The 20272-nt window shown below is 41.9% G+C and overlaps 2 protein-coding genes across 4 annotated transcripts in view; one reads left to right on the forward strand and one right to left on the reverse strand.

Annotated features, from left to right (window-relative positions):
• LOC136053936 (sodium channel protein type 5 subunit alpha-like) overlaps positions 1–20272 on the forward strand; it is a 562080-nt gene that overhangs the window by 282609 nt on the left and 259199 nt on the right. The window lies entirely within an intron of this gene.
• On the reverse strand, positions 562–18380 carry EXOG (exo/endonuclease G). Its single transcript, XM_065744838.1, has 6 exons — positions 18230–18380; positions 17840–17989; positions 15372–15511; positions 13947–14023; positions 11742–11856; positions 562–1153 (listed from the first exon to the last, which is right to left on the reverse strand). Exons 1-6 carry the CDS (start codon positions 18360–18362, stop codon positions 692–694), a joined length of 1077 nt encoding a protein of 358 aa, XP_065600910.1. The 5' UTR covers positions 18363–18380; the 3' UTR covers positions 562–691.

Genomic DNA, 20272 nt, shown 5'->3' on the forward strand with positions numbered 1-20272 from the left:
TAACCTACAGTGTAAACTCTTGCCTTGATTGTTCTGGGTTTTTTTTCCCTATAGATGAATGGAGGAAGCCCACTGCAAATGACAGTAGTTGACAGCTACTGACATGCGAAAGTATCCAAAGAATGAGAGGTCAGGAGAGGTAAGGGACAACCCTGCTTTGTTTGCCACAACCACATAAAGATTGCAAGGGATTCAGATTATGCCTTACAAGCTTCTGTTAAAAGTGTTAAATAAAATGTTTCTTCATTGATTTAACTGACAAACTTCCAGAAACTACCGTTTTTATAGCATCATACTGAAAGACAATTGCAGGCTGAATTACAGTCAGACACATTCCAGTTATACTCCCAAGGTGTCTACCATCTATTTTTATTGTGTTCCTAGAAGGGATTCCATACAACCCCCAAGTCTGACGTCCGGCTTGGAAAATAGCACAAAGCCTTTTCTGGAGGTCCTGTAATCCATTCATTCCAGAAAGGGGTCATTTTCATTTCCCACATCTAATGCTGCAGTGAACCATGCGTGGGCATCACGTTACTCAAGAATGAACACGATTCCAAATCCAACAACTCCCAAATGTTTCTTTATTGATTTCATCATTGAGAAAAGGATAATTTATAAAGCCACGGGTTTTCTGTTTACCTTGGCTCCCCCCTCAAAGTACAAAAAAAGCACCTTCCTAACCAAATACTCAGCCAGCCTTCCCCTCTCTAGCTGCTATTTGCTTTTCCTGCCGTAATTCTTCCTCCTTCTTCTTGTGAAGCTTTAGAAGGTACTCATCAGGCTCAATTCCTGCTTCCTTTAACTCTGACATGGCTTTTTCCAACCGGTGCAACGTCCGGGCACTCTGCACTTTTCGAGTAACGATGTACAATGTAAACTCCTTGAATCCCATCAGTTTACAGGTGTCCACCTCACAGATATTTTTAACATCTTTGGTTTTGTCCACTTGGGGGAAGAAAACCAAACCCGACATTTTTTCCAGATCCTCAACGTTCACTTGGAATTCAGTCAGCTGGTGACTGAAGTCTATGGGATCATTTGGCACCACAAAAGCCCCCAGTACCAATGGTTCCGTGGAATTTTGGGTCCTCCGGGCAAGGATCACCTTGTAGAGGTGGGATGGGACTGCCACATCATCCTTTCCAATTACCTGTCAGAAGAAAAGATACACATCTTATCAGTCAAGGGAAAAAAGAAGACATGAGACCAACGCAACTGCCTCTAAGGAGGAGTCAGAAGGCCTAACTACACATCAAAATCACGTGCAACATTATGAGACTGAGAGATGAGATGGAAAGCATGCTTTCATTGTGACTTCTCATACAGCTGGCCAGGACTGAGCTGGCTGTTCCATATCTGTATCTATTTTTCAAGCAGACACTGGGCAGAGAATGGTTCATTGAAGGGCTATTTGGCCACTAATAGTAGATGTTCCCAGAAGGTTCTCAGCCTGTCTTGTAACACTACTGACCTCTCACTGCCCTACTGAAAACAACAGCACAGACAAAAAGCCACTGTCTAGATATTTGGAAAGATCTGGAACAAGGAGATCTGGTAAAAGAATGAGCTCAATTTAATTATTCCGTGCAGCTGCAATCCAGACCAACTTCAGTTACATCTGAAACTGAACTGGAGCCGAATCCGAAAAAACATATTTGGAAACAGGGAGTCAGCCAAGACCCCAGCTTCCTAATCCCCTGGTGCAAATCTGTAAGTGTAACTGACACAAAGGGATGGCAGAGGTTCCTGTCATACTGCATCACGTTGTTAATACTTTGAGCACTGTTTTTAGTAACAGTGGCTCTATACATTTAAGTTTAAATTCCTGATCTGACAGCTCCAAATCGTGCACTTTTTCCAACACCCATTTCAAGTCAATTCTAGCTTACCTTCTAGCTTCTTTTGTCCCTCTAAGGTCCTTACACAGGTTGTATTTAACAGCTGTTTCCTCAAGAAGTACTGTTTTGAGGGCACCTGAATACTATAAAGTACATTCAGTGACACTCGATATTTTGGAAGAGGGAAATCCATCCAAAGCAAACAATGTGATGCACCTATTTCTTCCACAAACCCACTGTGATTCAATGTAAGGACTGGTACATGTTCAATTTCCTGCTGTGTCACTCAGATTAGGATCCACAGATGATCAGGACTTTGAATTCACAGGAAACCTGCTATGAACTCACACCTTAACAGTGCATATACCCCACTGTCTCAAAAGGCAGTCCAAGGGAAGACACATGTTGATGACAAATGTAATTTCTCCAGAAGATAAAAAGAGATGCTCACACATGCACTGCATTATGTTTCTTTATCTTCCCCTCTGCAATACTGAACCGACACCTCAATGCAGATGAAGTACAACAGGCTCACACAAGGGAAGTTTCAGCTTTGCATAATCCTTCTGTACAATCACCTTTCTGAACACTACACTTTTCTTCTAAAGGCAACAGAAGAAAAAGATGAGGGCTCCACACAAGAACCACGAAGCCATCATGTTTTTAAATGCAATCCCATAATATGCAATACTTGCAAAGGCAAACGCTGGTTATTCTTTTGACAGCCTTTGTTAGGTATAATTAAAATACTATTTCAGAGAAAGCAGGAATTTATTTCACTGCCAAAATCTGTCATATTAATTGAAAGCACTTTGCAAACTATGCTGGTATATCAGTGCAGTCACACTCAGTCCATTTGGATTCAGTATAACCCAACCTCAGAAGAAACACTTTCCATATATACTTTGTTTTTTGAGAGTTCAGCATGCTGTAATGCTTTTCTTAAACTGAAATCTGCCTGTGGCTACTGAAAAGTTTCCTTCAGTCTACTCCAGCTGTTAATTCATTTCAGCTACGCATTCTTTTAGCACTTGAAGTGCCTCCTACCTCTGCTGCCAGTTCCCTAAGTGACAGCTCTTGAAATCTTACTGGACTGAAACTGGAGAAAGAACCTTCAGAAGGGCAATCCCCTAACGAAGTGTGTTTATTTCATGACTTGTACAGTAATGTAGTAGTAACTTCACTATTATCATCTCAGGCAAATGCACTCTTTAAGTTTTCTTTACTCTGTTACCAAAACCAGAGCATCCACCCCTCCCTTCCCTATAGAGGCTGTTTAACAGCACTGCTGTACACTTTTATACAGCAATGCTCTTGCTTTCCCTAAATAAAGCTCTGCTTAGACATCTAACAGCCACTGAAACTGGTAAGCAGTAAATAAATGCCTTATGCCAAAGCTACTTTCCTTTTCAACGACGACAGATATCTTGATAGGGAAATGAGAGCTCCCGAGTGTCAAAGCACTTTGCATTTAGCACTCAGTGTGGGTGAAACCAGGGTTACAGCTCCTCAGGATCAACTGCATAAATAATCAAAACTGACTGACGTACTGGTAGTTTTAAAATATGCTGAAATCTCAGCATCAACCCACTGCTATACCTGGTGGGTTGGAACTGAACTATAAAAATGAACGGTGCTGGAGCGTAACCTACTTGAGAGAGCTGGCATTCAAACTGGGGTGGGGGGTGCACGCAATATACTGGGGGTGGGAAGAAGGGAGCTAAGCAGCTTGAAAAGCCCCAAGGGGGGCGAGGAGGAGGGGATTCGTTTTTCCCTATTCACCCAAGAGCAGGCAGTGGGTGATGCTGCTGAAGGCAGGGGTTTCTTTTCTCTCCCTGGAGCACGGGAGCTGGAAGAGCCTGTGCTGCACTCCCACCTGCTACTCACTCCCAGGGCAGGGCAGAGGAGAAGGAAGAGGCTGTGCTCAACTGAGCTGCAGCTCCCTGGGAGAAGAAAGCACAGAGGTTAGACCCTGCTCCCCAGGCTTCACTGGGGCAACCACCTCCTCCTCAGCAGCACTCCTGTGCAGCGTGGCACTGCCTCTCCCAGGGCTCTCACATACTTCCCCCTCCCACCCCCCAACTATGGATACAAGTATACATCCTAGGCCCTCCTTAGATGGCTCCCCTCTCCCCTTCTCAACACCTCCCACACATATACAAACCAGCATCCTCTGCCTGTAGTATAAAAGCAAAGAGGAAGGGGGAACACGCAATGAGTATCTCCAATTAGGAGGTATATGACATATGTAAAACAAACAGGTGAGTGTGTGTTGAGTGAACTAGCAGAGGGAACAGGGGATTGAGTCTGAGGACTGAGTGGGTGGAGAGAAAGGCTGGGGAGTGAATAGAGCTGCATGCAGAATAGTTAGGTATGAAATGGAAATGCTGAATGCCTGGAGTGGGCGTTAAGGGAAAACAAACCCTATGCTTATGTAATATTATGCAAATATACATATTCTATGCAATATAATCCACATTTATGCATAGTATATGAAGAAAGGAAGAAAAGAACGAAAGAGAGAACTAGTTTGAGAAAAAGGAAGGGTTGGCCTTTGGAGAAAAATAGCTCTAAATGCAACTCTGCTCTATAGAGGTAATGGCCATACGTGTAATTTATGTACTACATCAGTTCCATGCAAGTTCTCTTTTGAGAATTTACTTAAAATTTAAATAGCATAGAGGCTTTTTTTTTCCCGACCCTCTGAATAGCAATACACTACTCCTGCCATCACTTTGCTAAGTTCTAACACTGTTCAAGTAATTAAGACAAACTCCACATGGCTGCAGTCTACAACAGTGTCCTTTCCTTACCCAAACAGGGACAGGACCTCTGTCCCCAGCTCATTCTGCTGGTAGAGGATACCATCAAGGAAGGAAAACAGGAGAGTGCCTGACAAAGATTAATTGTGTTGGTTTCTTTTTCCTGAAGTTCAACACGTATGTGAACTGCACACAGGACACATCACCAATAATCTATGTGACAAAAGATTCCTGTTAAAAAAAACAAACGTGGTCGTTGAGCACATGGCAGTATTTACATCACCATGCTCTGTAATAAATCACAATCTGCTTTTCCATTGGAGTAGACACAGAAGGTGCAGAGGAAGACAGAGATGTCCCTCATACAAAGCTCAACAGTGTGATTCTGGAGAAGTGAAGTTACCAGCTGAAGCAACAGGTAAGAAAAATAAACTCAACAAATCATTTCCTATTGCCACCTAGAGGATTTTCCTACCCAACTACAGCAGTCTGAGCCACTGCTTTGACCTGCACCACTCATTTGTCTTGATGCATGCCAAACAGAGGCATAGAGCATATGCCCCTATTGTAACAGAAGAGAAAATAGGCTAAGATTGCCCATGCGCAGAAGCTAACTTTGATTTGTGCCAGTCTATCCACAGGCAGCACATGATCTTTCACCAATGCCCACAGCAGCTATCTATATGGAAAAGAGCACCTTTTTTAATAGTATATGTGACTCAAAAACACCTCATGAGCTACTACACCCTAGAAAAATACAGCTATGACATACTGAAAAATCACTGCCGTCCCACATGCTTATATTCACACTGGTAACAGGCCACAAGGTGAGTTTTCTTTACTCCTGCAAGACTTTGCTACATCTTTTATTTTGCCTCAAGACAAGAAAATAAACGAATAATGCACTCTTTGAGTTCTCTTTTAAAAATATTCCTTCCCCATTATCATTCGGGATACCAAAGTGAGTTTTTACATGCTACTTCTCTTTTTCCGTTTGTTATTTGTTTATTGTCCTAACCTCTTGGAGCCACCCTGCTTGCTCCCTTCAGTTTTGCTTTGCTCTTGTTTTCCTTGGTGATCTCGTGCTGACTGAAGCTCTCCCACTGAATTGGTGTCATCTAACACTGCAACATTATGATAATGTCATATTTGGCATAGTGTTTATTTCTTTTTTATTATTGACATTCCACAAGTGTGTAAAAATTTGTTATGCTCCATGTTATTCCCAATTAAGTGTGGACAACAGTCACAAGGATGGGCCATTAAAATGCATGCAATTCCTGACATCTGGAGATGTCTGCACATTGCTAAAACAAGGAACGTGCTGGTTAGCAGTTATACAGACTTAAGGAGCTCACAGGGACTGACAAAGAAAGACAGAAGCATCAAGATTTCTCAGAACAGAGAGAATTTAGTAAGCTTTGGTAAATTCAGTCTCATACTTAAGTCATTTGATGGGGATTCTTCCTAAGATTGGCTTTCTGCATAACTTCAACCTGATCATTTAACTCTTGATGCCTGTACGTTTTGTTTTTTAAACTGGAAGAAAGATAAATCTGATCATATTTGCAAAGTGCTAAGGTAACACAATAAAGAAGACATCTGCCCATGACATTATTTACGAGTATGGCATCAAACGATGTCACCTTCATGGGGGTAATCAGACAGGAAGAAGCAGTCTCTAGAAGTGATAATTTGGGTTTTATGGGAAAGTGAATTCCATTTCACATGAATGGTAGAATACTTCAGGGGTTATAAATATAAGAATAACAGAATTGCTGCTCTTATTAGAAAATTTAAAACATATGTTACCTTAATTTCATTTTATACTTTACTTGTTACAGGTTTCTTACCACTCTGGGCAGCTATCTTCTTCCAAAAGAAAGGACTCATGAATTTCAAAGTAGTATTTTGCCACCTAGTGACTAGAGAATGAAAATCAGCCACGAAGAAAATTAGCCAAAGGGATTTGTCTTTTATCAGTGAGCGCCAGCTCTGGGTTGGCAATTATCTGAGATTCTTGTAGAACCTGGTAAACAGAAATCACATTCAATCATGATATAACTGGCAGCACACACCAAAGAGGCATTGCATCAGAGCATCCCATCATCAAATGCATTTAAGCGACAGCTCCAGAAATTCCCTCTGCACTTCAATAACTGCTTCCTCCCCCCATCTTTCTGCTTAATAACTGGAGTTTAGAACAAAGCCACCATACCACAAGCCTTAAAACAAGCAACCACCCAGTTCTCCGTAGATCACGGCCTCTGGTCATGAACAAAATTAAGGTTCTGTCACAGTTCCTGAAGTAAATTTTCAAGGGTGTCGTCGTTCCTGTCACCCAAAATAAAACTGTAGCTCTCTCTGAATAAAGCTTTGCTTTGTTTTAGCTGTAACTTATGGCATGATACTGAGCAGGCCCATCACGTTTTACTGTTGATGGAGTATCACTGCTGCTGCTAACATCTCAGGTTTGACAAACCAGGAGCTTTACTAACATGTGCTATTAAATTTTGTGTAGAGACTGACTTATCAGGCAATATAAAATAGAGAAAACATTATAGATACAGAAAAAAACCCAACAAGCATTAACAAACTGCTACAAAAATTCAAAGCCAAGTTCCCCAAATGCATGCACTTCAGGAGAGCTTGTTACAGCTGCTCTGATTGAAACTGCCAAATCAGTCAGCAATCTCAAAACAAAAGGAAATAAGAGAGACAGGATTGTAAGGAAAAGAAAAGCTGTGCCTAACAACAGCATTAAAAGGCATCCTCACTTATTTTTCTAAATAGAGGGTGTGTACAGGCATTCCAGTGCCATATTTACGTGATGACGGACCACTGCTCCCACACAATCCAGTCAGATTATAATTAACATGAATTAATACTGAGTCCACTACAATCCCAATCAGCTCTTCCTCATAAGAGAAGAGCCTTCAGGAGGGTACGGTGCTAAATAAAAGCAACCCCATAAATCTATTGTGCACCTTTGGTATCTCTGCTCCTCCAATCTTAACCCGGCGTCCATTATTTTCACTTGTACATCATGTCTAAATTTAGGGCTGACAGAGCTCTAGTCACTGACAACAGCTGATCTAAGACCTAGCCCTGTGAACGTTTTATGGGAGGTGTGTACAGGCCTACATCCATAAGGGGTCTGCATAGCCCTGAGTCCATTCGGAGCAGCCAACAAACAGTAACAGCCCCCAGGCTTATTTCCACCTTTAACAACATCTGCTTCTCTCATGGTATCTCAGCCAGCAGAAAATCTCTGCTACTTCTGAAAGTTGACTAGGGAAAACCATAAAGTATCATTTTATATTTGAGAGGAGCACTGTGATTCCCAGGGACTTATTTGCCACAGAAATAGGTGACAAGTACGTGTGCCTTCTGGTACAGTTACAGTGCAACCCCTGTCCAGCACAGGAAAGCAGTTACTGCACTTGGAAAATTAATGTGATTTTGGTATGAGTTCAGGGTATCACTAAAGAGTACAAGAAAATGTCATTTTCAAACAACAAACAAGATGTTATACAAATGGTACTTCCCCCTGTCAACCACAGCAACACCTTTCTTAATGTTTTACTATGATGGCACAGGAGGAGAAGAAGGTAAAGAGTTGAGTGTGACCCAGCAGAATTACTGCAAAATCTGTAGTTTGAACTCCAAATCTGCTGACAGAGAAAGATCACTGAAGTGACAGTCACTGGAGAAGAGTAATGTATGAAATGAGACACTGTCATTTTGATTTGATCTGGACGAAGACGAAAAACCTGCATCTGCCTCTCGAATGACACAGAACAGATTTTTCCTGTTGGCATTCTATTTTACATATATTCTCAAAATGTATTTTTCAGATACCAAGCACGGTCATCAATCTACTCCATGCAATAAAAGCCACTGCTGGAGACAGATGAAATGACAGATGAAATGACAGAACATATCTGAGGATACAGCAAGTTCAGCCAATAGATAGAACAACGCTGGCATCTAAGGAGTTCAAGGTTAATTCCCTTTCTGGAATTAAACAGCAAATGGTACCAGAGTCCAAGCAGGATCTGGGAACAATGCCATGACTGATGTTCTGTTTTTCCTCTGTAGTGATCTAAAAATAACCTTTTTGGATGTCTGATGAGAAAAACACCAGCCTGTAAAGACACAGATACATATTTCCTCACTTCTTTAGCCAAAAAGAAGGAAACTATGATTGAATAGAGGATCTGAAACAAATCAGTGCAGACACATTCACTGGAGTTTTCTTTTTTCCACAGGTCTGGTCCTGAAGGAGGAGAAAAACATCAGAAAGGAGCTCAGTCTTAGGTTACATCTCCAGATTATACGTTGTGAATTTCAGTACTCTCACATACACCACAGCACTCTCCTTCAACAGCACATACAAAGAAGGACACCTCCCACATCAGCTTTATAAGCTGAAAGAATGAGGACTAAAAGCCTTCTTTTTCCAAGTCAACCTAACACAGTTCACTCCTTAAAGATGACTAAGAGCCACATTCCCTTCCCTTTCTGCTCAAACACTGAAGTGCTGATTTGGGGCAAACTACCAAAATCAGTGACAATTACACCTGAGATATATTTGAAAAGAACTTCTCTCCAGTGCTCTGACAGGTTATGTTCCCTCTTCTCTCTGCAGTGCTTTGATAGGTTATCTTCCCTCTTAGAAGTGTGTGTTGATATACACAGCCAAAAAAAACCCCATACCTTTCCACTCTGAACTCTTCCTAAAAGAGGACTTTGATGGCAAACAAAGGAACTTACGCCATGAAGAGATTTCAAAATAACAAAACGATCCTCAGTCTGTATTCATTTATGCTTAGGAGTGTACTCCAAGAGGGTCCAACTCAAATAATGGAGTCCTTAAATCAATACCCCCCACACATACATCTATTACCCCACCCCAAAAAATCTGACATTTTACTTTTTCGCCTGTGGAGAGCATTCCCTGTTCTTAAATACAGCTCAAGCACAAATCCATCTAAGGCATTAATTTCATCCTAGTAAGATGACTGAAGGATTTATGAATGTGGCCAAATGGTGAAATTAAAACACAAATCTGATCATTCCATTGTTTTCAGTTCCATGCCGAACTTCACTTCGTAGTTTATATTAAAACCAAAACTCATAAAGCATTCATAAAAGATCAGAGTTGTCATCAAACCCAGAGATGATGAAGACAAGAACAGAACGATATGATAATCAAAGCAGCAGGGACATTTTGTGCCACTACTATCACAGTATCCTAGCATTAAGTTATGTTGAATAAAGGCAGTGCTTGCCCTTATTTTTACCTGTGGAACATTAACATTTACATTTCAAAGCCAAAACATAGAGCCACAATCATTTTTCAGAGAATGTAACCTAAGCAAACGCCTTCTCTAGAGAAGAATTCGAGAAAGACGACCAAGATTAAATTGAATCAGTACATAGGTGCAGTTGATAAGATGATTCAACTGCTTCCTGGAAAATCATTTTCAGCTATAACATTTCCAAGTCAGCTCAAGACTTTGAGCTCAACGTAACACTCATCTGTATTTTTAAGGATAAAAATATATGCAATATCCTGACAACTAGAAGAGAGATGATCCCAGCAAGCTATGCACAAGCCTGGGGAATTCTTAGGTCACCATTCTGTGCAATAGTTAGCCAAATGCTTTTGCTGAAAGGGAAGCTCTCCCTCCACTGCTTTTGCCACACACCTTGTTCTGTTACCGGTATGTGCTCAGCTCCTCTGTGTGTTGAAGCATCTTCTGATAGCAGTAGGCAAAAAAAGTCCAAAAAAACCCAAACAAAAATCAAATATGGATGGTTCTCTACTGCACTAGTTAATTAAGCACCTTGTGGAAGGATCTGACAACTAGCATGTGCAGACAAGGCTAAGGACCTCTAAATATCATGGGCAGTAGCAAAATCAGCCTTCCCTCCTTCAGTTGGCAAGGAAAAAAAGCCAGACTGAAGTCAGCTTTGCCACTAGCTTATTACACGACATTGGACATATCCCCTAACTACTACTTATTTATCCACCTGACAGCAAGCACACTTGTCACCTTCCTCACGCAGCTGCGGCGAGAGCTGAGGTTTGGAGCTGCCACCAGGCACGAAAAAGATGTGTTATCACTCCTGCATTTTTATGTGCAGAACGTATGACTGTGCAGGCAACAAACAAACGAACAAGCAAAAAAAAACAAAACAGTGAAACAAAACAAAAAGCAATGCTGTGGTTTCATCACAGTCATGTGGGTGATATATGGGAGTTTATAAAGGAAGGAAAACATAAAAGTGAACATTAACAATTAAATTCTTTCGCAACTGAGCTCCGAGCTCAATCACACAGAAATCAGCTGTATATTTACAATGGAGAAACACTGCCTAAATCTTACAGCTAAAGAAGCCAGCATTAAAATAACACCTCTTCCTTCTGTGACTCTCACATGCCTTTGAAACAGGGTCGTTATTTTTTGCTTTTTTTGTGTGTTTTTTTTCTTTTACAAGCAAGCTCATTCATTGCTCCTTAGGGAGCTGGCTGGACAGATGAATTGCTTGCAAGCTGAAGCTGCAGTTAATCTGAATACATATTTTCAAGGCAAAGTGTTTTTTCAAGAGGTGCAAAATACTGTATTTATTATTTGCATTACACTAGCTGGCATCTAGCAACTGAAAACAACAATAATGTCATTACAGTAGGGGCGGAAGTGTAGGAGATCCTTTTAAAACCTTATTACACCCAGATCCTTCAGATGCGTGAACACATGCTTACAAAGAGTAAATCAAGACAAGTTAACAACAAATTCACCTCTCAACATGATAGCCTCTCCTGTTTGTCTTTCAGTGATGGTTTCTAGAGACTGTGCATGATGAAATGCAGACCTTCAGAGTATTCAAAGCAAGTAATAAAAATGGGAAGGTAGCAGTATCTGGATCAGCAGTTACACCGCATTCACCTAATGCCTCCCAAACTTGAATGAAGTCTTGTAATTGATGCTGATATTCTTAGATGGGTCTTTGCAACTGAGATTTTAGGTGACACATATGGAACATCAACAAGCAACTGCTTTTGGAACTGCCTTTACCTGGAGCACGTGCATTGTGTAATCACTGTTAACCCAGCAACACACATACCTACCTGGTAGGTAACACTCTTCTTTCCATCATCATTTGTCTGAGGCAAGGTCAGAGGTCCAGAAACCACCCAAACATCCTCAAATCTTTCCGTCAATTCCCGGCAATACATTTCCATTCTGAAACACATTTGTTAAACTGTGACATTCTTAGTTCAAACGGTGCTACCACACGAGTAGATTGGTGTGATCCACCCCCAAGGAATCAATGTCCTCCAACAGACAGTTCTTTCTGTAGCTCAAAGAACTTCTGAAAATTCCCTCATGACATTTTTGCTGTCTACTTAATGCTTTTTGCATAAAAAAATGATTAAAAATTAAGTAGTTTCTCCTGAAATACTAACACTGGTTATGTTTTCTAAACTAGCTAATTCAATTTACAGAATAAAACACTCCTCCAAATAAAAAGGGGCTTTTTCTGCTGTCATCAGCTTTGCTTCCAAGCACCCAGATCTCCTTGCTGCCTGCCCACATGGCAATACAAACACCACCTGGCACAAAGGAAGGAGGAGGATAAATGCAACTAGGGAACAGACTGCTGTTAGCAGCAGTGAGGACAGAGATCAGTAACAGTGACCACGAAATTACGCTCGAGACAGAAAATGACAAACACCACAAAGGAAAGAAAAGAATGAGGAGTAAATATTAAGATGCAGTCAGTCCACATCATCAAATTAATTTAACAGCTTACTATCTAACAGCTTCCTGAAATACACACTCCTGCTCTCTCCTTTTGCTCCCATTGCCTGCCCTACCTGAACAGTCCTGCCACCTTTTCCACATTTGCTGTGGCATTCATCTCACCAGCTGATCCAATCTTCTAATCTTGTAGCAAGGTAACCAACTAAATGTGATTCAGCTTAACTGGGTTAGTAAATAAAGTCGACTCACCATAGAGTCAGAGAAGTATCAGAGCTGGAATGGGAAAAAGCAGCAAAAACACATGGCTGGAGGGCAAACACCACTTCAAAAAGCAACAGACTGTTAAACTGACTAAGCTGTCTGCACCTTAGAAGACAATTTAAGAAACAAGGAATTAAAAACAGAGAAAGGAAGAGTACTAAAGGCTGGAAGGATGCAACACACAGTATTCTTAAAACCACACAGCACAAAAAAAGCAACTGGCAAAACTAAATGTCACCAATACCTGTTTTGTGGATTTAAACTGTGGGGATAAGGCACTGAGTCCTAACAGCAGCTTAAATTGTGGGGCTGACGGTGCCAGGGGGGAAATTCTGAAATGCTCCCCACTATTTCCTGATCAGGCACTGATTCTGTTCAAGAGAAATAAAGAGGGATTCCAGCCCTAAATTGGTTCCAATGCCTAGCTTTGGTCAAAGGAAATGCTATGCTCAAATACTTAGGTTGTTAAAATAATACAAAAACATCTCTTAAAATGTTATTGCATTTTATTTGTCCATAAAATAGAATAACCTTACTGAATGCCTCATATGAATTTATATGCATTCTTGTAAAATCAGAAAGCGCTGTGTTGTTGAACGGTGATGCATTTTTAATAGACTTTTAGTACAATGCTATACATAATTTTGCTAACCTTCCCTTGAGCAAACCTTGTAAAATCATTTTCCTCTCCTGTTTCCAAGTCTTCACTTTCTGTGTCCTACACGAGAAGCACAGAATGACTGCTAGTTCTATTAGTGGCTTTTTCTTTCTGCTCCAGGGAGGGAAAGAATAAATATCTCACACAAAGAAAGGTAAGATTTATCTTCCACTCAGTTCAAAGCTGATCCACCCAGCATTCACAAGACACAGAAAACTTGCCTGACTGCCCCATGGAAGCCAGCATTCCACCAAACACCTAAGCTGTGATCACAAGCAGTCACAGCTCAGGAGAGTGTATTCATTTCCTTTATTCAGTGTGAACAAATGTTCTTGTACTGACACTTCAAGTGCTCTTTTTTTTGTTGTTGTTGTTGGGAGGGGGGAAGAGAGAGATTAAAACTAGATCTAAACATCTAAACCCCTTCCTCACTTTTACTGCATCTTCCTTAAGGTTCAAGAAATTAAGCCCGGTACCTTCAGCCACATCTGCCAGAATAAATTTTATCCTAAATAAGCAGAGATGGTTGAAATGATCTCCACAGATAGTCCATAAAATGACTTAGAATAGTTTGACATGAGGAAAGCTTTAAAACGCAACATTTCAACCTGATACTTTTCATTCAGTTCTCTTATAAGTAACTTCTTACCTGTTCCAAAATCCAGCATTATTTTCATAGTTCTGAGGAACAATGTTAGAGAGATAAAACGTTTCAGCCATAGCTCTCTGCATACAGAAAGAAAATAGTATCACTTCATTGAAACATCTGAGCTGCAACAACATTTTAGAAGCTTTTGGATCACAAACCATTTCTATGCAGTTTATTCTTAACATCACACAAGGTCAGACAAGACCTAAGTCAAAATATCTAATTATCTGGACTAAAGAGGTGCAAAACCCAGGTGCAAAAAAAGGGCTCAGCAGCTACACATACACAGGGAAATATGGGAGAAAAAAAACCCAAAAACTTATCCCAGAGCCTTCATAGGCTCTATACTTGTCAATGCTTTTCAGATACATCTTCATCAAAGCAAAAAGGGGCTGGCAGAACTGCTCAGAGAAACAGGCAAACACTATCCGTACTGACTGAGCTGTGAAATTCAAGTTTTATAACCGTGCTTGTATTGGGAAGATTGTACTATGTCAGTGCACTTCAAAACAGGAGGAGGATCATTCTGTGCAGTTAGCTCACCTGCTAGAACTCCCCAGGTGTTAATAACCACACACACAGACACTTCTGGGAGGAATAAAAAGGAGTAGTTCTTTCACCCACCCCATGCCACTGCGCTGTCACTCTGCCCCAGAGTGCAGAGCAGAAATACAATTTCAAACTGCTACTTAATTGACAAATCACCTACATTAAGCACATTTCACAAGAGGATCCAATAAATCCAAGCTGCTTTGTTCGGCAGCCAAGGCATTAGGGCATGCCTTTCTTACAACTCAAACAAATGGCAGGTGAAGACATTTTATAGACTGGAAGAACTATGGCAAAAGAAGGCTCTAATTTACCTCATGCACATTGCCAGAAAGGAAAAAGCTTTGTAAATCATCCAGTCAATCCTCTTGCCAATGTGGGGTAGTACTTAACAGTATGTTTGCTTTGCCCAATCTAGTCTTAAACACTTCAACACCTGTTGGCTAGAATGAAGTCATCTTTCCTTGTCTCCCTTCAACCTGAGCTTCAAAGGATACTTCCGTGGTTTGGCTGGTAAACATTCTCACTTTTGTTACGCTGACAGAGAACATGACATGTGAGAGGATGAGGTGACTTGTTCAACACTATACAGTACAAGACATTTATCATCTCTGCCAGACACGATAACCTAGGTGTGATTCAATGCAGAGAGGCATGGTTAGAACTCAATTTAGACACCCAAAGAACACCGAGAGCATCCTACAGCACTCAAGTCAAGAGCAGTCCAAGCTGAGATGTGTTCCAACAATGAGACCATATTCCATCTCACAACAAACAGAACATGACACCTTACTTCTAAGGGTCATCTGACCCTTCCTGACAGAAAAAAAAAACAAAAGAAACTCACAATTAAAAAAAAAATAATAAAATTCCTACTGTTGAAAACTTGTTATTTCCTGCTGGTGCCATGTGCCCTCGCGACCACCCGCTCCCAAGGTAGTCTTCATTGACAGCACTGAACATCAGAGGGATGTTAGGATCTGGTCTGAATTTACAGTGCCTTCGGTCAGCGTTGCCTAAGGAATAACAAACTCAATTGTTACCATTAGGTTAACAACAAACCATCCTAACAGTGAGACAAATAAGAACGAGTTCAGTCCCATCTCCCCAGACCACCCACATTTAACAACTCAACCCGGTCTGAACTGATTCTAAACGAAGTGTTTTTCTCCTCAAACATAAGAGAATCACGGATCTCTGTTCCAACTTTACATTCCTCCCCACAACTCTTCTCTACGTTCCCTGCTACAAACTCGCTGACACACTTTCTGTTTTACAGAGATAAACAAAAGCAAAATACTTTAGCCCTATCTTAAAGAAAGGCCAGCACTAAAGGTGAAACTGTTAAAGCTATAAACCAGCACAGAATCTCTCTCTAGGACAGCAAAGATACACAGACCCTCACCTGCTCCATTTTTATGTTTGAGCAAACTACAAGCATTTCTTCTTTTTCCAAGTCTAGCCTGGAGGTAAAATGGATGTGTTTCAAGAACGTTACAGTTGGTAAAATAAATTAACCCATTCACAAGAGCACTGTTATTCTGCATACACAGAACTAAGTGAAGAGCTTTCCCATTCCTCTCCAGGATTTCCCTGCCGAATCTCCAGATATTCGGATGAAATGCACTATGATGACTATGCCCAAGTCTTCTGATGCCACCAGTCTTTCAAGATAAAAGGAAGCAGCTCTCAATTCCTTCGCCCCCCCCACCCCCCAACATCATATAATCTAAAAAACATAGAATGTTTTTGTGGCAAATACTCTGAACAACATCAAGTTATGCTTCAAATCTCAGTTTCAATAGCTATCAAATATAAATCTTGAGCTGAATGCCTCAAGATGTTTAACTTCAATTTGTAGCTTGCTGCATCTGATCACTTGGAAAGCACTTTAACAATTTGACTGTTAAGTCCCACTTGAAAGTAAGCCTGGAATTACTGCTTTCTTTTCAGAAAGAAGTGGAATCGATTTTACTTAGGGGTTGGTCATAAATATTTTCAGGATCACCATTTTAATTTTGAAAGGTAATTTGAAGACAATGATTAAGATATATTTAGAGAGCTACTGCTTTCATAAAACATCCTACAATTACACAGTTATCTCCATTATTAATATTTGTGGCATAAAAACTGAACTCATGCTATAAACTTAATTTATAATGACTGCATGCTATTCGTATTTCATTCAGCTCCGACAGGAGAAATCACTGAGCATTTGTCTTGCATAAAGAATGAGAGAGAATGTATTAGATAATGCACATAAGAAAGCATAACAGAACTGCAGGGAAGTAGGCAATGACTGCAGGGAGCAGGTATGCGTTATCTGGCTGTGAACAATTCTAACTGTTGATGCCCTCTGCTCCATTTTCATCTTGAACACACATTCATCTCTTCTCATTCTGAGCAAACCCCTTCAAGACCTATAGACAAAACTGTCTAGCTATTAAAGGCACTGACTCATTTGGTTCAGTACCTCAGCTGACACACACTGGCCTGCTGAACTAACGACATAAGCGAAGAGAGGGAGAGCAATTCAGCAACTAGACTGAAATGTGCAGGCCTGAATCAGATGAGAAAAGTTTAATTTTCAACTTTATTTTCTTTACGCTCACTTTGAACAGGCGGAAGCTAAGCTTCATCCCTGCAACCTGCCTTAGAGTGTTTACACTGATGCAGCCATGTTCACCTGCTGCTTTTTGACTTTCGCAGAATTTCTCACTGAAGTTAGCTGTAGTTCTTAGAACCACAGAATCTTTAAGGTTGGAAGAGACCCCCAAGATCATCTAATCCAACCACCTACTCGTCCCCATCATGCTCACTGGCCCATGTTCCTTCTCTCAGTGCCACACCTCCACAGTTCTGGAACATCTCCAGGGATGGTGACTCCACCACCTCCCCGGGCAGCTGTGCCACTGCATCACCATTCTTTCCGAGGACAATCATTTCCTGATCTCCACAACACACATCCCCTGGCACAACCTGAAGCCATCACCTGGGAGAAGAGGCTGACTCCCACCTCTTCTTCATTGCTCCTTTTCACACTCAGTCCTTGGGTGGAATGTGTCTGGGCTTCAGGACACTGTGATGGGCAATACTAGAGCAGCAGAAATAAACAAAGGATTTGATATCTCTAGTCATTTCACTATTGACATCAAACTTAACACCGTAAAGGAGCCGACACCTACCCAGAGGCCTGCTGCTCTCATAGGATTTTAAGTGGGTGGAAAAATCCACATCCACAGATCACTACAGGGTTTTTTCTTCTCCCAGCCTTGACCCACCTTTGGCAGGGTGCAAATCTCACTCCAGGCATCATAAACAAAAGGAAATTAAGACCCACGTACCCAGTGTCTTCTGTTTTGAAATATGTTCCATCACCCATCGAGGCACCCGCTTTGCCTGGTCATAGGACAGCGCATGGTTTGTGTAGCATCTGGTCTCTGTTCCGGCTTCAGGAAATCCATATCTTTCCAGCAGAGACTCTTCCACAGGCTCTAAGGAGAAAAACGCACAGAGCGATGCAGAGACAAAACGCGATCAGAAAGCAGACCGCAACAGAAGCGTCTCCGCTGTTATAAACGCGAAAGCTGTTTGAGAGCAATACAATCACACAGACACAACCCGCCCCACCGCCGCCCACGTCCCTCAGCGCCGCATCCACACGGCTCCGGAACTCCTCCGGGAACGGTGCCCCGCAGCAGCCGGGGAAGCCTCACTCACCCCACAGCTCTTACCCTCGAGCACGGCTCGCTCGGGGCCCGGCTCCGCTTGGCTCTGGCTCAGGAGGAGCCTCCACGCGGCCCAGCACGACGCGGCCCCGCAGACGAAGCCGCCCACGAAGCGGCGGTGGCGGTACACGGCCGCCATGGCGGAGGGGCGGGGGGAGGCGGAGCAGCGCCCTCTATCTGCCCGCCATGGCAGCGCCGCCTCAGCTCCGCCCCGCCGCGGCAGCGAGACGGGAGCGAGGGGAGGAGGGGTTTCCTTGAGAGCTGCGAAGGATGGCGCGTCAGGGAAATGGAACAGTCGGATTAGGATGAAGTTTTCCCGTTCTATAAGCACACCCCCCCCCCACCGGGAAGCTAAAAGAAGCTGGATTTATGCTTAAAAGCGACCGGCTTAGCGATGGGAAATGAGGGATGGGACCTCCCGCCTTCACTTGAATAGAAGATCGTAGAATGGTTTGGTTGGAAAGGACCTTGAAGTCTTGAAACCCACCCACTTCCAACTCCTGCCGTGTGCTGGCTGCTCCCAGCCCGGCCCCGAGCACCTCCAGCTCTCAGGAAAGCATTGCTAAACTGCCCTGACTAAACCATTTCCTCCTGACACCTAACCTAAATTTCCCCTCTTTTTGTTAAATACCATTCCCCCTTGTCCTATCACTATAAGACCATATAAAAACTCGCTTCCCCCTCCTGCTCACCAACTCCCTTCAAGTACTGGAAGGCCACAGTGAGGCTTCCTGCAGGTTGAACAAACCCATCTCTCTCAAACCCCTTCCATAGCAGAGGTGTTCCAGCTCCCTGAGCATCCTCGTGGCCTCCTCTGGACCCACACCAGAACAGCTCCGTGCCTTTCTTGTGTGCTTCAGTTGGAAGCATCGTACCTTTCTGCTTCCTGTTTTGGGAATGACATAGCTCACTGCACTGGGAGAATGCTAAGCTCAGTTTTTAATTATTTTTACGGTATTTTTCACGACCTAGACACCACTAAAGACTAACTTCCTGGACACCTGGAGGTGATGAGTGCAAGCTCTGCTCCAGTCCCAGCTCCAGTGCTCGCTCTTTGCTGAGAGCTGGCAAAAGAGAAGACACTTGAACACCAAGTCCTGGCATTGAGCTTAACTCCCATCACTGGCAGTTGTAGCTGAGCAACTGGGCTTGGTATTGGCATAGCTTAGCATGCACATAATACTCTGTTTGAACTGTTCTTCCCTGAGTATGGCAAGTGCTGTCAGCATTGTGCTACAACAGGCAACACACTCGAAAGGACAGAGCTATTCAAGCTAATTCCTCCTTTCCTTTAGAGCTGTTTGCAAACCATGAAGAGAGGCAGAGGCCTCTGCAGTGATTTTGTTGGGTAGCAGAGTCAGCACTGGAACACCGAAAGGTCCATCTATAGGAAGGAAATACTTCAGCTAGATGTCAATGATATTAGCAGACAGCAATGATTTTTAACGTCGCAGCAACAACAGAAGTAATCATTTGTAATTTATTGTTTATTTTCATATACAAAAAGATAAACTTGAAATAGTTCTTTCTAGTTTTTTTTTTTCTTTTTTTTTCTTTTTTTATTTCTTTTCTCTCCTATCTGTTGGGGTGTAGCTGCTTCACACAGGGCAAATACTACATTCATACTGGTTTATTCGGACACCCAGTGCAAAGCTGAAGCAGCGAAACTCCAACTTGGCAGATCTAATTTCAAACTTGAGACTCATTTCTAAAATACCACAGTAAAAAGGAACAAAGATCCACTGCAAATTCATGAACTATGATACAATGTTCTTTCCAAAATGTCTTCATTTTGTAGCTGCAATACAATGGATGTCTGCATTAGGCCATTTTATACATATATTATATATATATATATATCTACACATATTATTTTGCAGAATATATATATAATATACATACAAAAATCAGCACAGTTCAATCCAAAAGGGGTTACAGCAATGAGCTTACCTCTCTGTATACTTTTTTAACAGGATACTTTAGTATAACTTTTGTTAACTCAGTAGTACAAGCTATCTCTGTTCTACATTTTCATAGCTACAAGAGTGA

The sequence above is a fragment of the Cyrtonyx montezumae genome, unplaced genomic scaffold, assembly GCF_038088225.1.
Source record: "Cyrtonyx montezumae isolate F1298 unplaced genomic scaffold, pur_monq_1.0 scaffold_32, whole genome shotgun sequence".
Taxonomy (NCBI): domain Eukaryota; kingdom Metazoa; phylum Chordata; class Aves; order Galliformes; family Odontophoridae; genus Cyrtonyx; species Cyrtonyx montezumae.